The sequence below is a fragment of the Capsicum annuum genome, chromosome 11 (genome assembly GCF_002878395.1).
Source record: "Capsicum annuum cultivar UCD-10X-F1 chromosome 11, UCD10Xv1.1, whole genome shotgun sequence".
Lineage (NCBI taxonomy): Eukaryota > Viridiplantae > Streptophyta > Magnoliopsida > Solanales > Solanaceae > Capsicum > Capsicum annuum.
Genome location: NC_061121.1, coordinates 109,610,437 through 109,629,166, shown reverse-complemented (window position 1 = coordinate 109,629,166; position 18,730 = coordinate 109,610,437). Strand labels below are relative to the sequence as shown.

Here is an 18,730-nt window from a genome sequence, read left to right as displayed (position 1 = left end):
TCAAGGGCTTGAAATTCTTTGAGCATAGCATCCTGCCAGGCAAGATGAGAAACAACTTGTTGATAAGACTGTGGTTTAAATGCAGTAGCCTCAGTTGGTGGAGCAGAAGTTACAAAATAAAATACATAGTTTCAAAGGTATGTGGGAGCAGAGACAGATATAGTGGATCTTCTCAGGGGAATAGAGGAAATAGGTTATGCAGGGGTTGAAGAAGAAGGATGAGTGGGTGTCGGTGGTGAAAGGATGAATAATGCAGGAACAGAATGATAGGTGAGGTGGAAGGAATAGGGATAGACTATGAGGGAGAAGGGTAGTCCAAGAGGAAAGAAGATTGAGGAGGGGAAGAAATAGAAGAAGAGTAAGGAAAGATATGTTCATGAAAGAACACATCCTTAGAAAAAATATAGATTTGTTAGAGAGATGCAGTAGCTTATACCCTTTCTTACCATAAGGGTAGCCAAGAAAAACACAGGGAATAGCCCTGGGATAAAATTTGCCTCTTCCAACTGGAGGGGTGGTGGCATAGCAAAGGCATCCAAAAGACTTGAGATGATCATATGTGGGAGGTGAACCATGTAATTTTTCAAAGGGAGACAAACCATATAGAACAGAAGATGGGAGTCTATTTATGATGTAAGTAGAAGTGAGTACAAAATCTCCCCAGTACATGGTTGGGAGTTTAAATCGAAACAATAAATCTCTAGATGTTTCCAAAAGATGTTTGTGTTTTCTTTTCACAACACCATTTTGTTGTGGTGCATGAGAAATGGTGGTTTGATGAAGGATTCCAATTTCAGCAAAGAATGAGGATGCTTCAAAACTGCTGTCAAGTTCATAGGCATTGTCAGATCTAAAAGACGAGACAGAAGTGTAAAAATGTACTTTGACCATAGAGACAAAAGCCTTAAGGATAGGAAGAGCATTACTCTTGCAAGTGATAAGGTGAGTCTATGTGACTCTAGTAAAATCATCTACAAGGGTAAGAAAATACCTGTAGCCATTATAAGTTTTGGTGTTGTAGGGTCCCCAAATATCAATATGTACTAATTGAAAAGGTAATGTGGAATAGATAGTGCTATGTGGAAAAGGAAGTTTTTGTTGTCTAGCAAGTGGACAAATATCACATGTAAATGATTGATGGGGAGAAAGTTGAGTTTGTAAAAAAAGAATCGTTTTCATCTTATTATAAGGCATATGACCAAGTCTTTGGTGCCAAAAGATTCCCATTTTATTAGAAACTTCAGAAGAATTACAATAAGACTGGATTACAGATAGAGCAACACGGTTGATATTAGCATAATGAGAAACAGAACTAGAAACAAATTTACAACTGGAAACAAAAGAAGGAATCTGTAATGTGGTAGAGGGATCAACATGATGATAGCACAACCCATAGGAAGCCTTACCAATTTTCAGTGGCCCCTTCAGAGAAGGGCCCTGTAAATGACAAGAAGAAACTAAAAAAATAGTCAGGCATGAGAGTTGGTTGAGGAGTTGAAATATTGATAGTAAATTAAAGTGAAATGATGGAACTAATAGCACATTGTCTAAGGTAATATATTCTCTCAAGTAGAGTGATCCAGTAGACACTACCTTGACTTTATAACCATTAGGTAGTGTGATTAAAAAAGGATGAGCTAAAGGTTGTATGTTATGAAGAAGGTGTTTATGTGGAGTTATATAGTTAGAAGCCCCTGAATCTAATATCCAGGAGGTTGGAAGGAGTTGAGATGAAGAACATACACTATAACCATCAGTAGTAAAAACTGAGCTGTTTGACAAACCTGCAAAGTTGGCAAAACTAGAATTTTCTGCAGGATTAACTTGAGATTGACTCAGAGAGGCAATTTGAGCTTGCTGAAAGAGGTTCATAAGATGATGGTACTGTTCCTTACTAAAACCATACACAGAGTCTTCTATGTAAGATGAAATACATAGTTTGGAGATTGAATCAGATGATGGAGGTTGAGCAGTAGAATCCAATATCCGAACACATGCAATAGAAGGTTTTTTGTTCTTTGTGAACTTGAAATCAGGTAGGAAGCCATGGAGCCTATAGCAAGTTTCAATACTATGTCTAGACTTTTTGCAATATTTACAAATCAAGGATCCATTCTGAGATTTGTTGGAATTGAAATTGATCTTTTTGAAGAAAGGCCTGTGAGGATGATTAGGAGCAGATGTGGATGCAGTGAATGAAGTTGAATCACTTGAGAAGTGTAGAGGTCCAGATTGGGATTCCTTTCGACTTTCATCCCGTTGGAGAAGAGCATAACCCTTACTGATAGATGGCAGAGGTGTCATTATGAAAGTATTGCTCTTTACAGTGGAATATGCTTCATTCAGACCACTAAGGAACTGAAATAATTGTTGGTCACAGATGAATTTTGGTAATGCACCACATGTGCACTCAGGACCAACATAAGAAGCATTTAACTCATCCCAGAGTGACCTTATCTTAGTAAAATAGATTGCTATATTTGAAGACCCTTGAACTGTGGAACTAATTTCCTTTTGGATTTGAATGTATCTCGAACTATTGGATTGACCAAACCTATCATTAATGTCTTTCCAAATATCTCTAGCTGTAGGTAGACACATGACACTAACTGCAATGTCCCTAGAGAGGGAGTTGGTGATCCATGCTTTGACCATGTGATCGCATCTTTCCCAAAATTGGAAATAGGGATTGTGAGAATCAAGTTGAGGGAACTTCCCATTAACTATACCCAGTTTATTTTTAGCAGAAAGGGAAGTTATCATACTGTACCTCCAAATAGCAAAACCAGAACCATTGAAGACTATTGGCACTAACTAATGGCTAGGGTTTTCTGAAGGATGAATATAGTATGGATGAGAAGGATCCAAAGTCAGTTCTTCAAATCCATCAGTATTAGGTGATGTAGTAGTTGTGCTCGTACTCTGAAGGTTTGTCATCTTTAGTGAGATGGAATAGATGAGTCCGTGAGCAGTGAGTACTAGTTATATTGCTACAACAATGAATCGAACAAGTCTATACAACAACTTCTAGAAGCAAAACACAACAACACAATAGGGAGATACTACTAATAAAACCTAATAAGCTCAATCTCAGCTATAACCAGCAAATCCATGTCAACAAAAATCTAGATTTCAGTAATATACGGTTCAAATTAGGGATTATCACCAAATGTCGAAGAAATTAGGGTTATAGGCACTGTTTACCATTCTCCTTCGCAAACCTGAAAGAGAAAAGGCCTCGTTCAGCAAACCCTAATTGAAATCGCCGTTAATTGGAGTTACGCGACTGAACTTCTGTCACCGACAGGTAAGATCGGAAGGACATGGATAATGGGAGGATCGATCCACGCTGCTCTGATATCATGTTAGGGTAAAAACCAAACAAAAACCATCAATGGATATCTGCGAATCATTGGAACATTCGAGAGAAAGAGAGAGTAAAGTAAAAGAGGAAAAAGCCTTCAACTTTATTGAGATGAAAAGAAAAAATATCCGACATGCTTAGTGTTCCCACTAACTGTTCACATATATTGTGGGCCGGGTGTGTGATGTAAATGTGGGCTTAGAATGTAAACCAGTGTATCTGTAGGTCCAATATACACGTATACATAGGGTAAGAGATGGGTAAGAATGCTTGTTTTTTCTACGTTGATTAAGGAAATCATTTTTTCTTATTTTAAAAAAACTTGTTTTTCTAGAAAAAAAAAATTCAAAATTTTCTAACGAAAACGGACATGATAAAACCAAAAAATATTTTCCAGAATTTTTTTTTCCTCCATACCTAACACATCCCAAGTATGAAACTGAACAAGAAAGCACATGCTCACTAGCATTGTCCCATTTCCCTACAATCTAATATTTCCTCAATTGGAAACATGCAAGGATTTGTGACGAGTATGTTGCACGAAAGACTTTGAAGGAGTTGGGGTCATATAACAACGAATGACTAAGAAGGTTAACCAAACCAATGGCGTCACAACACATCCTCACAATATCCACATGACATTGTATTGTCATATTAGCAGATAAGAACCAAGTGAAGATAAAATACACCTACTTCGAACACTTCAATTTATAATATTTGCATCAAAATTAAGACAATCTTCTCCAAAAGCCTTCCTATTTAAAAAAGAGAAAGATTACATGCCAGCATTCAGTGCAAGTCAGCAATGCGTCAATTGCAGCATGTAGTTAAATGCTTAAATGGCTCATTCATAGAACACCAAGCACAAAAAATTGAATACATGGGAACCATTGTCTAAAGAAATAAGCAGAGCTTTTTAAAAGGAATCTCCCTAACTAAAAGGATAAAGATAAAAAAAGAGAACCCAAAGTATGATCACAATTGCACATTACATTAGTCGTTTGAAGCAATTAAAAAAAAAAGGTAACCTGCCTCCAAAGAGAATTGGAGGAAAAATGCACTTTTACACAACTTCAAGACGAGACAATTAACCACTGCAAAAATGCACGTATCCATTCAGTAATCCTAGCATCAGCCTTGCAGCAAAACTAAAAGCCAAAAAAGATGGAAGTCGAAATATATTATTTCTGTTCTAATTTGTCAGAGGACGAAAAAAGCAGGCGAGAGAAGCCAAAGAATCCACAGTACTTGAAGATCACCATCTGTCCCCGGATCTTGTCCTGCCAAATTACACAGATTAATAGCACCGTCGTAAATCTTAGAAACATAAAGCATTAAATCATGAAAAATAAATTAACCGCTTCCTGGGTAACATATATCTCCCACGATCTAGCATAAGGTACCAAAACGGATGAGTAGAACATATAGCAACTCATATTACATCCCATATATCATTACTGCCCCTAGTGGGACTCCAATTCGATCACAAGAGAGTCCCTGTAGTACAAGACTGAAATATCTTTTGATACAAGTGTAGCAGGTTAAGAAGAGGCAAAAACAGTTATGACTCAAGGTTAGTTAAGTCTGTTAAGTACTATAGCCGTTCTTTGTTTTTACTGTTGTAACAGAATCACTGTAGCAGAGTCCAAAAGTAAGTAAGGCGGTTATTGTTCAATGATTAGCTATAAATACCCATGTGTAATGATGTGTAATGATTCACAGCTATTCAAAAATCATAATACATCTCAACTCCTCTCTTATTCTTCTCAATTTAGCTATTTTTCTCACCCTGATCTTAGCTCTCTCCTTCCTCGAGGTTAACCTTCTGGATTGATTTAGTTCTTCGAGGTGCATCAATTGGTATCAGAGCTCGTGATTCTCGGCTGAATAATCATGGTTGTGCGTGATAAAAATGTCGATAAATCAACAGAAGAGGTCGATGGGAAATTGTCACAAATCCAAGATCAATTGCAGAAATTGATGGATGGAATGTTGATCATGAATGATCGAAATGCGCGTACAGATAAGGAATTAATGGAGATTAAACAAGCTTTGGGAAATTGGAATCAGAAGAAAAGAAATGTAAATGAAGGCAGGGCTGAATCTTCAGTAGGTGGTGATGAACCAAGGGGGCAAGGTTGTTCCCAGTAGAACAGAGAATTTCAAGATTCTAATGGTAAATTTCTTATTGTTGTTCTAAGCTTGAATTCCCTCAATTGTCTGGCCACAATTTGCGAACCTGATTGTATAAGGTGGACCAGTTTTTTTCCATGGATGAGGTTCCACCTGATCCAATGGTTAGAGTAGCTTCAATTCATCTAGATGGTGATGCTATAGCCTGGCATAGGTCATTTATGAGAACTAGAACTGCTGCAAAAGATCCTTCTTGGTCTGAGTATGTACTAGCCATAAATGAAAGATTTAGTGATAGTTTTGAAGACCCAATGGAAGCTATTAAGAATTTACAACAGACTGGTAGTGTGAAGGCTTATCAAGCTGAGTTTGACAGGTTGTTATGTGGGGTTAACTTGTCTGATGAAAATGCCTTGAGTTGTTACTTAGGAGGGTTGAAACCTGAACTTAACAAAGCTGTTAGGATTCAGATTCCAAGAACACTTTACCAAGCCTACAAAATCACTAGATTGCAAGAAGTAGTTTTTGAATCTCAAGTTCAATCTTGGGGTTTGAAGATGCAAGGCCTATTACCTACCCCTAAACCTCCATTTCAACCAAGATCCTCTAATAACACACCTGTAGTTAAGAAGAATGTTGGAAATAATCAGATGACTAGTCAGATGGTACATCAAAATGTTGTTAGTAAAATTCCAGGTAGAAGACTTTCCGCTGCTGAAATGAATGAGAAAAGGGCAAAAGGCCTTTGTTTTTTCTGTGATGAACCTTATGTACAAGGACATAATTGTAGAAGTAAGAAGCAACTGTATATGGTAGAGGTATTGGAAGATGAAGATACTGCAGAGATAAGTGATGGTGATGTAGTGCAAGAATTGTTGAATGAACCTGAAAACTGTATAACTATATCACTTCAAGCTTTTACTGGTGTTTCTGGTCATCAAACTATTAGAGTCACAGGGTATCATGAGAAAAGGCCCTTACAGGTGTTAATTTTAATTGACACTAGGAGTACACATAATTTCATTGATCAATCTATAGCCACAAGGTTGGGTTGTCAGGCTAATCCTATAGTGGAACAATCTATCAGTATTGCAAATGGTAGAAAAGTGCAGACTGCTGCTGTGTAAAAATCTGCAGTGGTTTACTACAACGTACCACCTTCGCTTCAGACTTTCTGTTATTACCTTTAGGAAATATGGATATTGTGTTGGGAATTCAGTGGTTAAGCACATTGGGAAGGATACTATTTGATTTTAAGAACAGGACAGCTGAATTTGTTTTAAGGGAAAGAAACATGTGTTGAGAGGAGCTAGTGATAAACTTAAGCCTGCTAAGGCAAAAGAGGTGATTAAACAAGAAGCACAAGCTGCTCCATTGTTTATGTTATCACTGGTGGATAGTACAACAACTGACACTAGTTGCTACAACATCTAAGCTACTTTATCTACTGGTATAGATCCTGCTTTAGATGCTCTAATTAAGCAGTACTCTTGTTTGTTTGAAATACCTAGAACACTCCCTTCACACAGAGGTGCATTTGATCACAGAATTCCATTGATTGAGTTTGCTAGTCCAGTCAGTAAAAGACCTTACAGATATCCTGCTTTCAAGAAGGATATCAATGAGGAACTTTTGCAAGAATTGATGGAACAAGGGGTAATACAACATAGTACTAGCCCTTATGCTTCCCAGTGGTGTTAGTAGGAAAAAAAGATGGTACATGGAGGCTTTGTGTGGATTATAGAAGCTTGAATCAGTTGACTATCAAAGATAAGTTCCCTGTACCAATGATTGAAGACTTGCTTGATGAATTAGGGGGTGCTGTGTTGTTTTCCAAAATAGACTTGAGGGCAGGGTATCATCAACTGAGATTGGACAAGAATGATACTTATAAAACTGCTTTTAAGACTCATGAAGGCCACTATGAGTTTTTAGTTATGCCTTTTGGCTTAACTAATGCACCCTCCTCTTTCCAAGCAACATTAAGCAATTGAGGGGTTTCTTAGGTCTTGCTAGATACTATAGGAGATTTATTCAAGGCTTTGGCGTCATTTGTAGACCACTACATGACCTGTTAAAGAAGGAAGGATTCAATTGGTCTGACCAGGCTACTACAGCATTCCATGCACTCAAACAGGCCTTAGTTTCTACACCTGTGTTGGCTATGCCTAATTATTCCTTGCTTTTTGTGGTTGAGACTGATGCAAGTGGAAAGGGGATTGGTGTTGTGTTAATGCAATAGGGTCACCCCATTGCATATATCAGTAAAGCCTTGGCTCCAAAACACCAAGCCATGACTGTGTATGACAGGGAATTGTTGGCTCTTATTTTTGCCGTTACAAGGTGGTCTCATTACTTGCTGGGAAGACACTTTGTCGTTAAGACTGATTAGAAAGCCTTAAAATATTTGTTAGATCAGCAGATACACACTGACTTTCAAGTTGTAGGAATTTCTAAACTTATGGCTTTTGATTTCTCTGCTGAGTATAAAAAGGGGTCTGAGAAAAAGGTTGTTGATGCCTTGTCTAGAATGCCGGATGCTGAACTCTTGGCTGTTTCTATTTTGTCTCCACATGATGTTCTATATGATGAAATTAAAGAGAGTTGGATACAAAATCCTAAGCTGCAGGAAATTATTACAAGATTGCAGGTTCAACCTTTTAAGCACTATACTTGGTGTCATGAACAACCGAGATGGAAAAGTAGATTAGTGGTGGGTGATAATCCACAATTGAAAAGGAAAATCATGGAATTGTGCCATAACACTACTTAAGGAGGGCACTCAGGGATGGATGCTACTACTTGGAGATTCCAATCACTATTCTATTGGAAATCCCTTTTGCAAGATGTTAGATCTTTTATACAACAATGTGACATATGCCAAAGAGACAAGTCTGCAACCTCTTCCTATTCATGAAGGTGTGTGGATTGATGTGTGCTTAGATTTCATTGAAGGTTTTCCTGAATCTAATGGGAAGGATGTCATATTGGTTGTGGTTGACAGACTGAGCAAGCATGGTCATTTCTTATGCTTGCACCATCCTTATACTGCTCAATCAGTAGCTCAGTGTTATTTGGACCATGTTTTTAAGCTTCATGGTATGCCAGTGACCATGACAAGTGATAGAGATCCTGTGTTCTTAAGCTCCTTTTGGCAAGAGCTTTTTACATTTCAAGGAGTGCAATTGCAGAGATCCACAGCTTACCATCCTTAGATTGATGGTCAAACTGAGGTGCTCAACAGGACTCTAGAGACTTACTTGAGATACTTTTGCTGCGACAAACCTAAGGAGTGGTCTACCTATATACCCTTGGCTGAGTGGTGGTACAATACCACTTACCATTCCAGCATCAAGTGCACCCCTTATGAGGTGTTGTATGGTCAGAAACCTCCTATCCATTTGCCTTACTTGGTCGGCGAGAGTGCTTTTGAGATGGTCGACCGATCACTAAAAGCTAGAGAATCCATCATTTAACTGCTGAAATCTCACATGGCTAGAGCTCAACAACGAATGAAAGACATTGCTGATAAGCACAGAACTAACAGATCATTTTCAGTGGGTGGTGGGGTGTACTTAAAACTTCAACCTTATAGGCAAGTTACAGTAGCTACTAGACCATTTAACAAGCTGGCAGCTAAGCCAAGTATTATGGTCCTTATATGGTGGAGGCTAGGATTAGAGCTGTAAGCAACAGGTGGTTGTTGCCTAAGGATGTTCTTATTCATCCTACTTTCCATGTCTCTCAGCTCAAGAAGTGTTATGCAGTTCCCATGAGCTTCAACCATCCACCTGTTCTGCACTTATCTAGTCCCTTTTGTCCTGAGCCTGAGTCAGTTCTAGATAGGAGGATGGTCAAGCGCGGCAACAAGGTAGTAAATTAGGGCCTAGTCAAATGGACTGATCTTGCTGCAATTCAAGCTACTTGGGAGTTTGTTTCAAAGTTATACACTAGGTTTCCTGGTTTCAATCCTTGAGGACAAGGATGTTCTTCACGGAGGGGTATTGATACGAGTGTAGCAGGTTAAGAAGAGGCAAAAACAGTTAGGACTCAAAGTTAGTTAAGTTTGTTAAGTACTATAGTAGTTGTTTGTTTTTACTGTTGTAACAGAATCACTATAGCAGAGTCCAAAAGTTAGTTACGCGGTTATTGTTCAATGATTAGCTATAAATACTCATGTGTAATGATTCATAGCTATTCAGAAATCATAATACAACTCATCTCCTCTCTTATTCTTCTCAATTTAGCTATTTTTCCCGGTTAATACCCTGATCTTAGCTCTCTCCTTCCTCGAGGTTAACCTCCTGGATTGATTTAGTTCGTCGAGGTGCATCATCTTTGCCCGCATGATTCATAGAAACTCACATCACATCTGGAATATATTCTTTTGAACAAGTAAACATCATATCTGGAAATTCTCAGAAAGAAATTCCAAGGTTTAAGAAAATATGTAATACTGTACTCCCCTGCAGGTTCAAAACTTACTGCTCATCCTCGCGTCCACTTTCAGCAAGATCTCAGACGTTAAGCTAACCACAATACTAATAAAAGAATAAATCACATACATGAGCATTTTACATTTTGTGCTGTCCTTCCCTTTACACACAACTTCTTTGGGATGGGAGAGGGATGTCACTATCTACAATTCTCGTCAAACCTTCACTGTGGTATATCAACCACTTGATATAACTGTCACTTCAATCCTTAGCAAAACTAACAAGCTATATGCCAAACAAATGATATACACAAATATCAAAGGAAGGAAAAATATTTCCACACACTCCAACAATTTCCCCCCCAAAATCAGGATAACAATATAAGGAAAATAGATCTATAGCACTACATGGAACAGGGGCCATAATCTCAGTAATATAACTACCTTAAGGGTTTGGCTCGTGATTAAATTCCAATCACAAACTTACTAATAGAGATTACACTCCGCCATCACCAGCCCACCAGAAATCGAGAACAGGACATTCATGCTTTTGAAGTAATATGGTCCCCAAAATGAGATAAAAAGGATCATGAAATGATTAGAGAAAGAAAACCCCCAAAACCGAAACCAATTCCTGAAAGTAAATTATTAGCAAGACAATTCCACTTAAGATCTTGAAACTCCAAAACGCTATGTGGTTTGAGAAGCATTGTGATAACAGATGTTATAAGAAGAGAATTTATCATAGAAAACAGGAATATTTGAAATCAACAATCCTCTTGGATTCGTTCAGTCTTGAATAACAAATTCTACATACTTTTAGAATGTACCGCATTCAAATTTGCAATCGCCACTTAACACAGTAAAAATCCTATATTCTCGACAGACCCAAAAGGAATAAAATCTAAAGAAAAAAAGAACAAAATGATTTCTGGAATGTTATGCATGGCAGATTTCCGAGACAGAAAGACAGTTTTAAGTCGAGAAAAATATTAGGCACAAGTGCCATCCGAATAAGTAGGCTAATGGAAACAACTTATAGCTGCAAGGAAAAACACCCATGGGAAGTGTTGGTGTACGTGGAAACAGAGAGAGAGCAAATGGAAACAACTTATAGCTGCAAGGAAAAACAAGAATGGGAAGTGTTGGTGTATGAGAGAGAGAGAGAGAGAGAGAGAGAGAGAGAGAGAGAGTTGTACCTATCAGAGTCCCGGCTGCCAAAATATCCTCCTCTACCTCCTTGGAAAGATCTTCTCTCATCACCTGGCCTTGTCCATGCATCTCCACCCCCGCGTGATTGAGGCCTCTCCACATGTTCATTTGACCTGGCCCATGCATCTACACCACCACGTGATCGAGGTCTCTCCATTTGGTCACTTGGCCTTGCCCATGCATCTCCTCCACTGCGTGATCTAGGCCTGTCCATCTGATCACCAGCTCTACGATCCTCATAAGATGCTGGCTGAGAAAGGCTCCTATCAGGATGTCCAGCACCCCTGCCTGACCCAGAGCCTGGCCTTTGGAGGGGTTTCTGACTGAAACGAATTTTGTCATCCAAATCACGAATCAGCAGTTCCAAGTCCCTCTCTTTCTGATTAATCACATTCTGTAAATTAGTCTTGTCCTCCTCCGAGCACTGTGTAGCTTCCTTTCTGAGATGCTCTATTTCTTCTTTCAGATTCTTTTCCTCCTCTGTGTCTGGTCTGAAATGTTTTAGTGATCAGGAAAAGAAAGATGGTCAAACTTTCTTCATTTTCATTAAATTTCTTTCTCTGTTTTTTCTTCTCAACAGCAATAGCAGGCAAGTACAGATAATGAAGAAACCATTTAATGTCCTTTTACATGGGGAAAGTCAACCATACCTCCTCCAACCAACACGTAGAAGGAAGAAAACACATGATATATAACAAAAACATACATAAAAGTATTAATACACAATAACCTTTTATCCTTCTCCAACTTAAGGAACATTAATCAGCACTCATAAAGGAAAACAAACACAAGATCTAAAACAAAAAGAGAATTAGAACTACTAATGTATATCATTATACTATCTATCACCAACTTAATGAACACTAACTATCACTCCATTTTTGGAACAAAGGTTGAAAATTTAACTATAAACGAGTTGATCAGGAACTCTAAGCAAAATGGATGGTAAAAGTACTAGTTAGTTAGCTACACCAAAAGCAATTCTCTCTGAGTTAATGTGGACAAAGGCAGAAAGTGGGCCCATTATCCCCAAGTTTCGAAGGATGAGGTTGGTCCTAAGTATTGAGGGCCGGATAAATTTCTAGGTCATCAAAGAAATATTGTGAAAACATCATTTCTAAAAAAAATTGTATCTGATAAGGTCTAAGTTGAGCGGACTCTTCATTTTTCTGCCGAAACCGTGTCGACACAGGTGCGGGATTTGTGTGGAATTCGGTCAACCCAATAGGATACTTTGATGGGAGTCCATGGACAAATTTGGAGGGAAAATTGAGATTTTGATTTCAGATCAAGACAAGGACAATGGCATACCTTCCATCCTTTTTAGCTATTCCTCTTGGTCAATATTTACTATTTCATACATGTCTTCTTTCTCATAGAAAAAAGGGATATTTTCTACAACAACATACCCAGTGTATTGTGGGTCCCACAAAATGGGTATGTGGAGGGTAAAGTGTACGCAATCCATACCACTACCTCAGATGAAGTAGAAAGGTTGTTTCCGATAGACCCCAACACAGGACAACTAACAATAGTCAGTATAGCAAACAAACAAACAAAAATCATAAAAATAAATAGAAAAAAAAGATAGCACACCACTAAATAATAAAAGAAACCAGACACCCACAGAGTGCTACTATAAACTACCTATTCGAACCTCAGCAAAACACTGCGAACAAGGAACTAGTAGACATACGAATATCACTATGGCTACTATGGCTACAGGCACAACCACAAACAAAGCAGTCCTCCCTAGTCCTCCCTACTAGTCAGGATGCACTCATATCCACTAACCATCTACCCTAATTCGCGCACTCCACACCTTTCTATCAAAGGTCATGTCCTCTGTAAGATGTAACTGCTCCATGTCCTGCTTAATCACCTCCCTCCAATATTTTTTCGGCCAACCTCTACCCTGACTGAAATCATCCATTGCCAGCCTCTCACACCTCTGTACACCTCTGTACTGGGGCATCCATATCCATGCCCCACCTCGTCACATGTCCGAACCATCTCAACCTCACTTCCCGCATCTTCTTTCCCACCGAAGCCACTCCAACCCTCTCTCGAATAGTCTCATTTCTAACTCTATCTCTCCTAGCGAGTCCACACTTCCATCCCAACATCCTCATCTCTGACACCTTCAACTTTTGGATGCGGGAGTAGAAATTAGCATGTTGACTTTTTTTTACAATAAATTATGGCTTTTACATCCATCTTGGAGTTTGAATTCTACAAAATATCTTTATAGCTCTACTTGTATAATTTTGAGTCGAATCCCAACACCCAAACCCATATTGGAATCCATACCCCAAAGCTTAAAATTTAGATTTTGCGGATTCCGACCCTTGGAACAGTATCCGTGTCAGATACCCGCACCCGAGTCCAAGCAACTTTGGATAAGGTAAGCTTTAGTATATATATGACCAACACCAGGAGTCTGCTGGTGATGTAAACCAAATTACACCATTGTTAATCAAACAGATTAGTGACATGCTAAAATGTCACACATGGCCTCCGTATCCTGTGTTCACGTACAATTTTCATGTTCCGAAAGGAAGAAAAACTTACAACTCCCCTTCTAAATTGTCAGTTCCTGGAGTAACAATTGAAAGCAATTCTTTAATTGCGTGCAAGCACATCTAAACTAAGAACTGTAAAAAGAACCTTTCTTATCTAAAAGAAAGCAGGACAGCAAGGGAGGTAGCGAGGGTTTTGAGGTTCTTTTGCAGGTTATCCACTTATTCTCCAAATCAAGTTCTGGTTCAAACATCAGATGGATCAATTACTTACTGACACTTTTTTATAAGGTTATTTATTGCCCCTAATTAGCATACACCAGTTGAAGGTTAAACAGTTCTTTTTTCTTAACACCAGATGAGTTAGGTTCGTTATAGTTTACACAAAGAAACCAGGCAAAAAGCATTGTTTTCTACTCAAATGGTTTCACCATTGCAATGGTTGGGCTGAACATGTTCTGTCTTGGGATTGCAGAAGGGAGAAAGGAAGTTGAATATGCTTCTATAAAGTAAAGATGGTGAGATAGAGATAACCACCAATTCAGATGCTTAAAGGAGGGCTTCTCATCTAGTAGCCTAAAAGAAATGCAGATGGTGTGAAAGTTGGGCTGCGTTCGAAGAAAGGAACAACCTGAAATCTTTAGACAGCATGGACCAAAGAAAGAGTCTTTTGATAATGAATTGCATCGACCACATTTCATGGGTCGTGGCAATGAAAACTATCTTTTGAGCCTGTTCATAACTAACAAAAATGCAGATGTTTTTTTTTTTAGAATAACTAGAATGTGAAAGTTCTGCTTGAGCATTAGTTTTTTCCTAAAGAACATCTCGAATTTCATGTCCCCCCATGAAAGAAAATAGTAGCTTCACTGAATTAACTGCATGAGGCATAAAGTTCGGAGCAGGTGATTGGAGCAAGAAGATTTACAAATTCCCTGCAGTCACAGAAAATATGGAATGTTGGTCTACCTTATTGAATTAAGGCTATCCATAAGTATAATATCATCCATACCCAAGGCTGTGGCCTAGTGGTCAATGAAGTGGGTTGAGAACCTGAAGTCTCAATTTCAAATCCCAGCTGAGACAAAAGACACTAGCTGATATCTTCCCATTTGTCCTAGCCTTGGTGGATAGAGTTACCTGATATCTATTGTTGGTGGGAGGTGGCAAGTATCCCGTGGATTGAATTTGGTCAAGGTGCTCGAAAGCTGGCCCGAACACCACGGTTATTAAAAAAAAAAAAAAAATCATCCCGTAGTAAGCCTGCATTTATTTCCTTGCATTCTCCACTCTGAAGTTTCATTCTCCGAAAAAGAAAAGCAACTAACACAGTTTGAAAGATGCCAATATCTGAGAAGATCTTCCCAGGAAAGCTTCATGGACGTTGCAAAAAAATTCCAAGGCAAAGAAGTAACTCATAGAAGCAGGGTATGAGCGCAGAAATATTCGGAGTTGCTTTCTATCAAAAAGTTAGACTAAGAAATTACAAGGTGACTTCCACCCTGGAGGAGAATAGTTTGTAATAGCTATGGAGCACCTAAATGTATTTTCATCATGAAAGTAGCTGTCTGGGGAAGCTGTAGACAATAGATAGACTTGCTAATTGGGGTGTGAATATCGGTCAAGCTTGCTCCATGTGTTCAACAGGATTAGAAAGCACCTCTCACCTGATTTTTGAGTACGCATTGCATTTTCTGCCTAAATCTGGAGCAGAATCCTGCTATGGCAAGGGATCAGAAGACAAATTTGGGCTGGCAAAAGGAGCTGGGTTGAATGAAAGCTAATATTAAGGGTAAAATCTGCTAGTGCAAGCATTTTTAGAATGGATGAGGTGGGGTGTGTATATCATATCTGGCACAAGAAAGATATGAGAATATTTGAGAACCGAAAAAAAAATGCAGAGTAGATTCTAAAAAATACCATTCAAGAGGTGTCTTACAGAGGAAATTCAAACAGAAAATTAGAACTGAAGCTGAAATCCTTGAAGTACAACTGTGTACTTAATCTGTGAGGGTATTTAAGTGGTAGATTGCCAGCTTGTTCTGTTGAAGTGCTCTATACAGTATCATTTTTTCATTTATGTTCTAATACTCCAATTTGGTAATAAAATCTTTTATTTACGAGAAAAAGAGCATACCAATATGGCCACTACTATGGCTACTAACTTCCTATCCAAGATAGTAACTTAACTGCACAACATGGAACTATGGATATAGAACCCAGTCACCAAAAATACCAAATCCCACAATTATCAGCGTCTATTTTAGTTTACCAATTTAGAAAGCATCAAAACAAAACTACAACAACATCCAGCAAGCCAATTGATAAGTGTTAATTGTAGGAAAAGAAACCAAACCTGTCAACACGTCGATGCTCCAAATCCAAATCAATCTTTCTCCAATCTAAACCTTTTTCTTCAAGCAAAACTTCCCTAGGTTTTGCATCTCCAAAAGGATTAACCTTTGGCTTAGGTTTAACTCCAACACCTTCAACCATTCCACCCTGCAATGCTGTGCCTTCAGAACGGGCCGAGTGTGAACTCCCAGGCCTACTTGATTGCGAGCTCGTTGGCCTACTTCCAATTGCCTTCTTCACCTCAATTTCCTTATCCAGTTTTTTCCAGTCCAATCCCTTCTCCGCCAATACCTCCTCCCGTGGCCTTGCAGCCCCAAATGGATTAGGCTTGTTCACTTTCACCACAATCTCGTTCACATTTTCATTTCCCATCTCCACCTTTGGCGGATCCAGAACCAATCTCTGCCTTTCGTGATTCACCTCACGAAACCAACGCTCTGGTTCAGGCCTCGAATCAGGGAACCAAGATCTGCTCCCTTGTGGTGGTGGTGGTGGGGCAGCATTGGTCATTTTGGAAGAACCCCAATTGTCATCCCCGTCAGCCCTAGATATTCCACCTCCTCCGGTTCCAAGAGAACCGTACCGATTCGAACGGGAATCCATTGATTGCATGGGTAATGATTTCTTCATTGAACCCCAATTATCCGCCTCATCAGCTCTAGACGGTTGATCAAACTCGGAACCCCTAGATGGTGGGCCCCTTCGATCATCATCAAATCCACCATACGACCTCCGATTGCTACCCCACGAACCGTCACCATCACCCTCACGATCTCGGCCTCGACCCGGCGGTGGGCCCATACTACGGGACCCATAGTTAGAAAACCCACCACCTAGCCGACCATATTGCATTTCTTCCGCGGATCGTTCCTTCGGGCCGGTAGGAAGGCGGAGCATCTCCTCTGGAGTTAAACGGCTAGTAGATCCGGAGCCGGAGCCTCCGGTATGGGCATAGCTGCTCTGCATCGTGAACTCTTGCAAGCTCATTTTGGTTTTCTTCTTCTGCTTCGTGTTGACGGCTTCTTTAAGGCTAGGGAAACTCTGGGTGTTATTGCCGGCGCCGCCGGGACGCGCAGCCGCAGCAGCAGCAGCTGCTTCGGCAGCGGCTTGTTCCTTTTCCTCCGCTTCCGCCCTTTCGGCTTCGGCGGCCCAAGCGCCGATATTTCCCCATGGAGATTTCGACATTTTCGAAGAGAGCAAATGAATTGATTTCCAAAAATGAGATTCTTTCTTTTTTTTTTCCCTCAAAATTGCACACACACACACATATATATACATATATATATATATATGTATATCTTACTGGTCGGGTGTTAACGGGGCTCCAGTTGAGATATTCGGAGCCTCAATTTTAGTAATTAATGTTTTAATTTTTTTTTGTGTCCCCATTTTGTCCTTAGTATTCGTATTGGGTCCGGCTAATTACAATTTGCATCGAGTAGTCAGAGACGGATTTAGAATTTCAAACTAGTGAATTTCCGATAAAATAAGCTACTATATAATAACAATAAAAAAGGCAATCCCATGTTAACCGTAAAACATAAGCAATTCAAGGTTCCCTTTTATGCCATCAAGCCAACCTTCTTGTGTATGGGTTCCCATCTTGTCATGAACTGAATTTCGAGTCATGATGATACCTATTTTATCTCACCAATAGGTAAGCCAAACCGTAGCCCGAATCTATAAGTAATGGACTAATTTGGTGAAAAGTGGCATAATAGCCGAAAATGTGCAAGTAAAGAATTACAAAACATACATCATAGGGTAATAATAAAACAGAAGAGAAATAAAGAGAAATAACAACATCCCATCACCTAGTAATATCGATACAAGAGCCTCTAATCCAAAAAAAATTACAAGTACTATCAAGGCAATATACAATAGTCTCGAAAATGAAAAGACTAGCAAAAACAGAAGAAGACGAAAAGGTCAACTCCGACTTTAAGAGCTCACTGGATAATCGTGAAACCTTCCATACCGTAGAACCTTAATAATATCTCAAAATGTTTACACTAATTAATCATATCTCAAAATCATAATCGTGAAACCTTCTATATCGTGAAACATCGGATTTAAACTAGTTCCATAACCGTTATAATCAACACCTTATTGTCGGACTTGAGAACTCATATCATCATTTGTCGGACTTGACCCAAAACTCATATCATGAATAATGCCAAAATCGTATCGATCTTAAGATCATAAATCGTTGAACTCGAACCGGAACTAATATCATATACCAAGTATCAATCTAGAATAAAGCATCATGAATCAACCCCCCACCCCTACCCGGCTCAAGAATGTAATTAAAATAATGCGTAAGCCCTATAGATCCTACATGGAGTTAATAGCAATCTTGACCTAAGGTGGGCCAGAGGGCCCCACTTCTATTCCCAAACTTCTTTCTAAGGCAAATTCTATCCCGAACTAGGCTAATGTATCTAATTTACTACTAGATATTAAATAAGCTACATTTAGTCCTAAGATAATAATCTACCTGAAGAACGAGTGATCAAGTCAATTATACCTAATTACGGTTCCATAATTGGCTAAAAGATCCAACTAAATATACCTTCAAGACATAAAACCCATCTCAAAACTAATATAATATCATATTCATGCTATAATTAAGCTCAATCTAGGAAAAAGATAAATCAAGCCTATCTTTACACCGAAGAAAACCTGGTAAAATCCGCTAAATTATTGATTTTT

The 18,730-nt window shown here is 39.0% G+C and overlaps 1 protein-coding gene across 1 annotated transcript; it reads right to left on the bottom strand.

Annotated features, from left to right (window-relative positions):
• Positions 1-4,277: 4,277 nt before the first annotated feature.
• On the bottom strand, positions 4,278-17,285 carry LOC107847491 (eukaryotic translation initiation factor 4B2). The gene is made up of 3 exons (XM_016691772.2): positions 16,020-17,285; positions 11,132-11,635; positions 4,278-4,644 (listed from the first exon to the last, which is right to left on the bottom strand). The coding sequence occupies exons 1-3, from the start codon at positions 17,201-17,203 to the stop codon at positions 4,620-4,622; spliced, it is 1,713 nt and encodes a 570-aa protein (XP_016547258.2). The 5' UTR covers positions 17,204-17,285; the 3' UTR covers positions 4,278-4,619.
• Between the last annotated feature and the right edge of the window lie 1,445 nt (positions 17,286-18,730).

Bases quoted from the DNA above. Each gene is read 5' to 3' on its own strand.
- LOC107847491 (XM_016691772.2), bottom strand. From the start codon at position 17,203: ATGTCGAAATCTCCATGGGGAAATATCGGCGCTTGGGCCGCCGAAGCC. The intron at 11,636-16,019 runs GTTTGGTTTCTT...AAAACATTTCAG, and splicing joins GAGCATCGACGTGTTGACAG to ACCAGACACAGAGGAGGAAA. The intron at 4,645-11,131 runs GTACAACTCTCT...GTAATTTGGCAG, and splicing joins GGCAGCCGGGACTCTGATAG to GACAAGATCCGGGGACAGAT.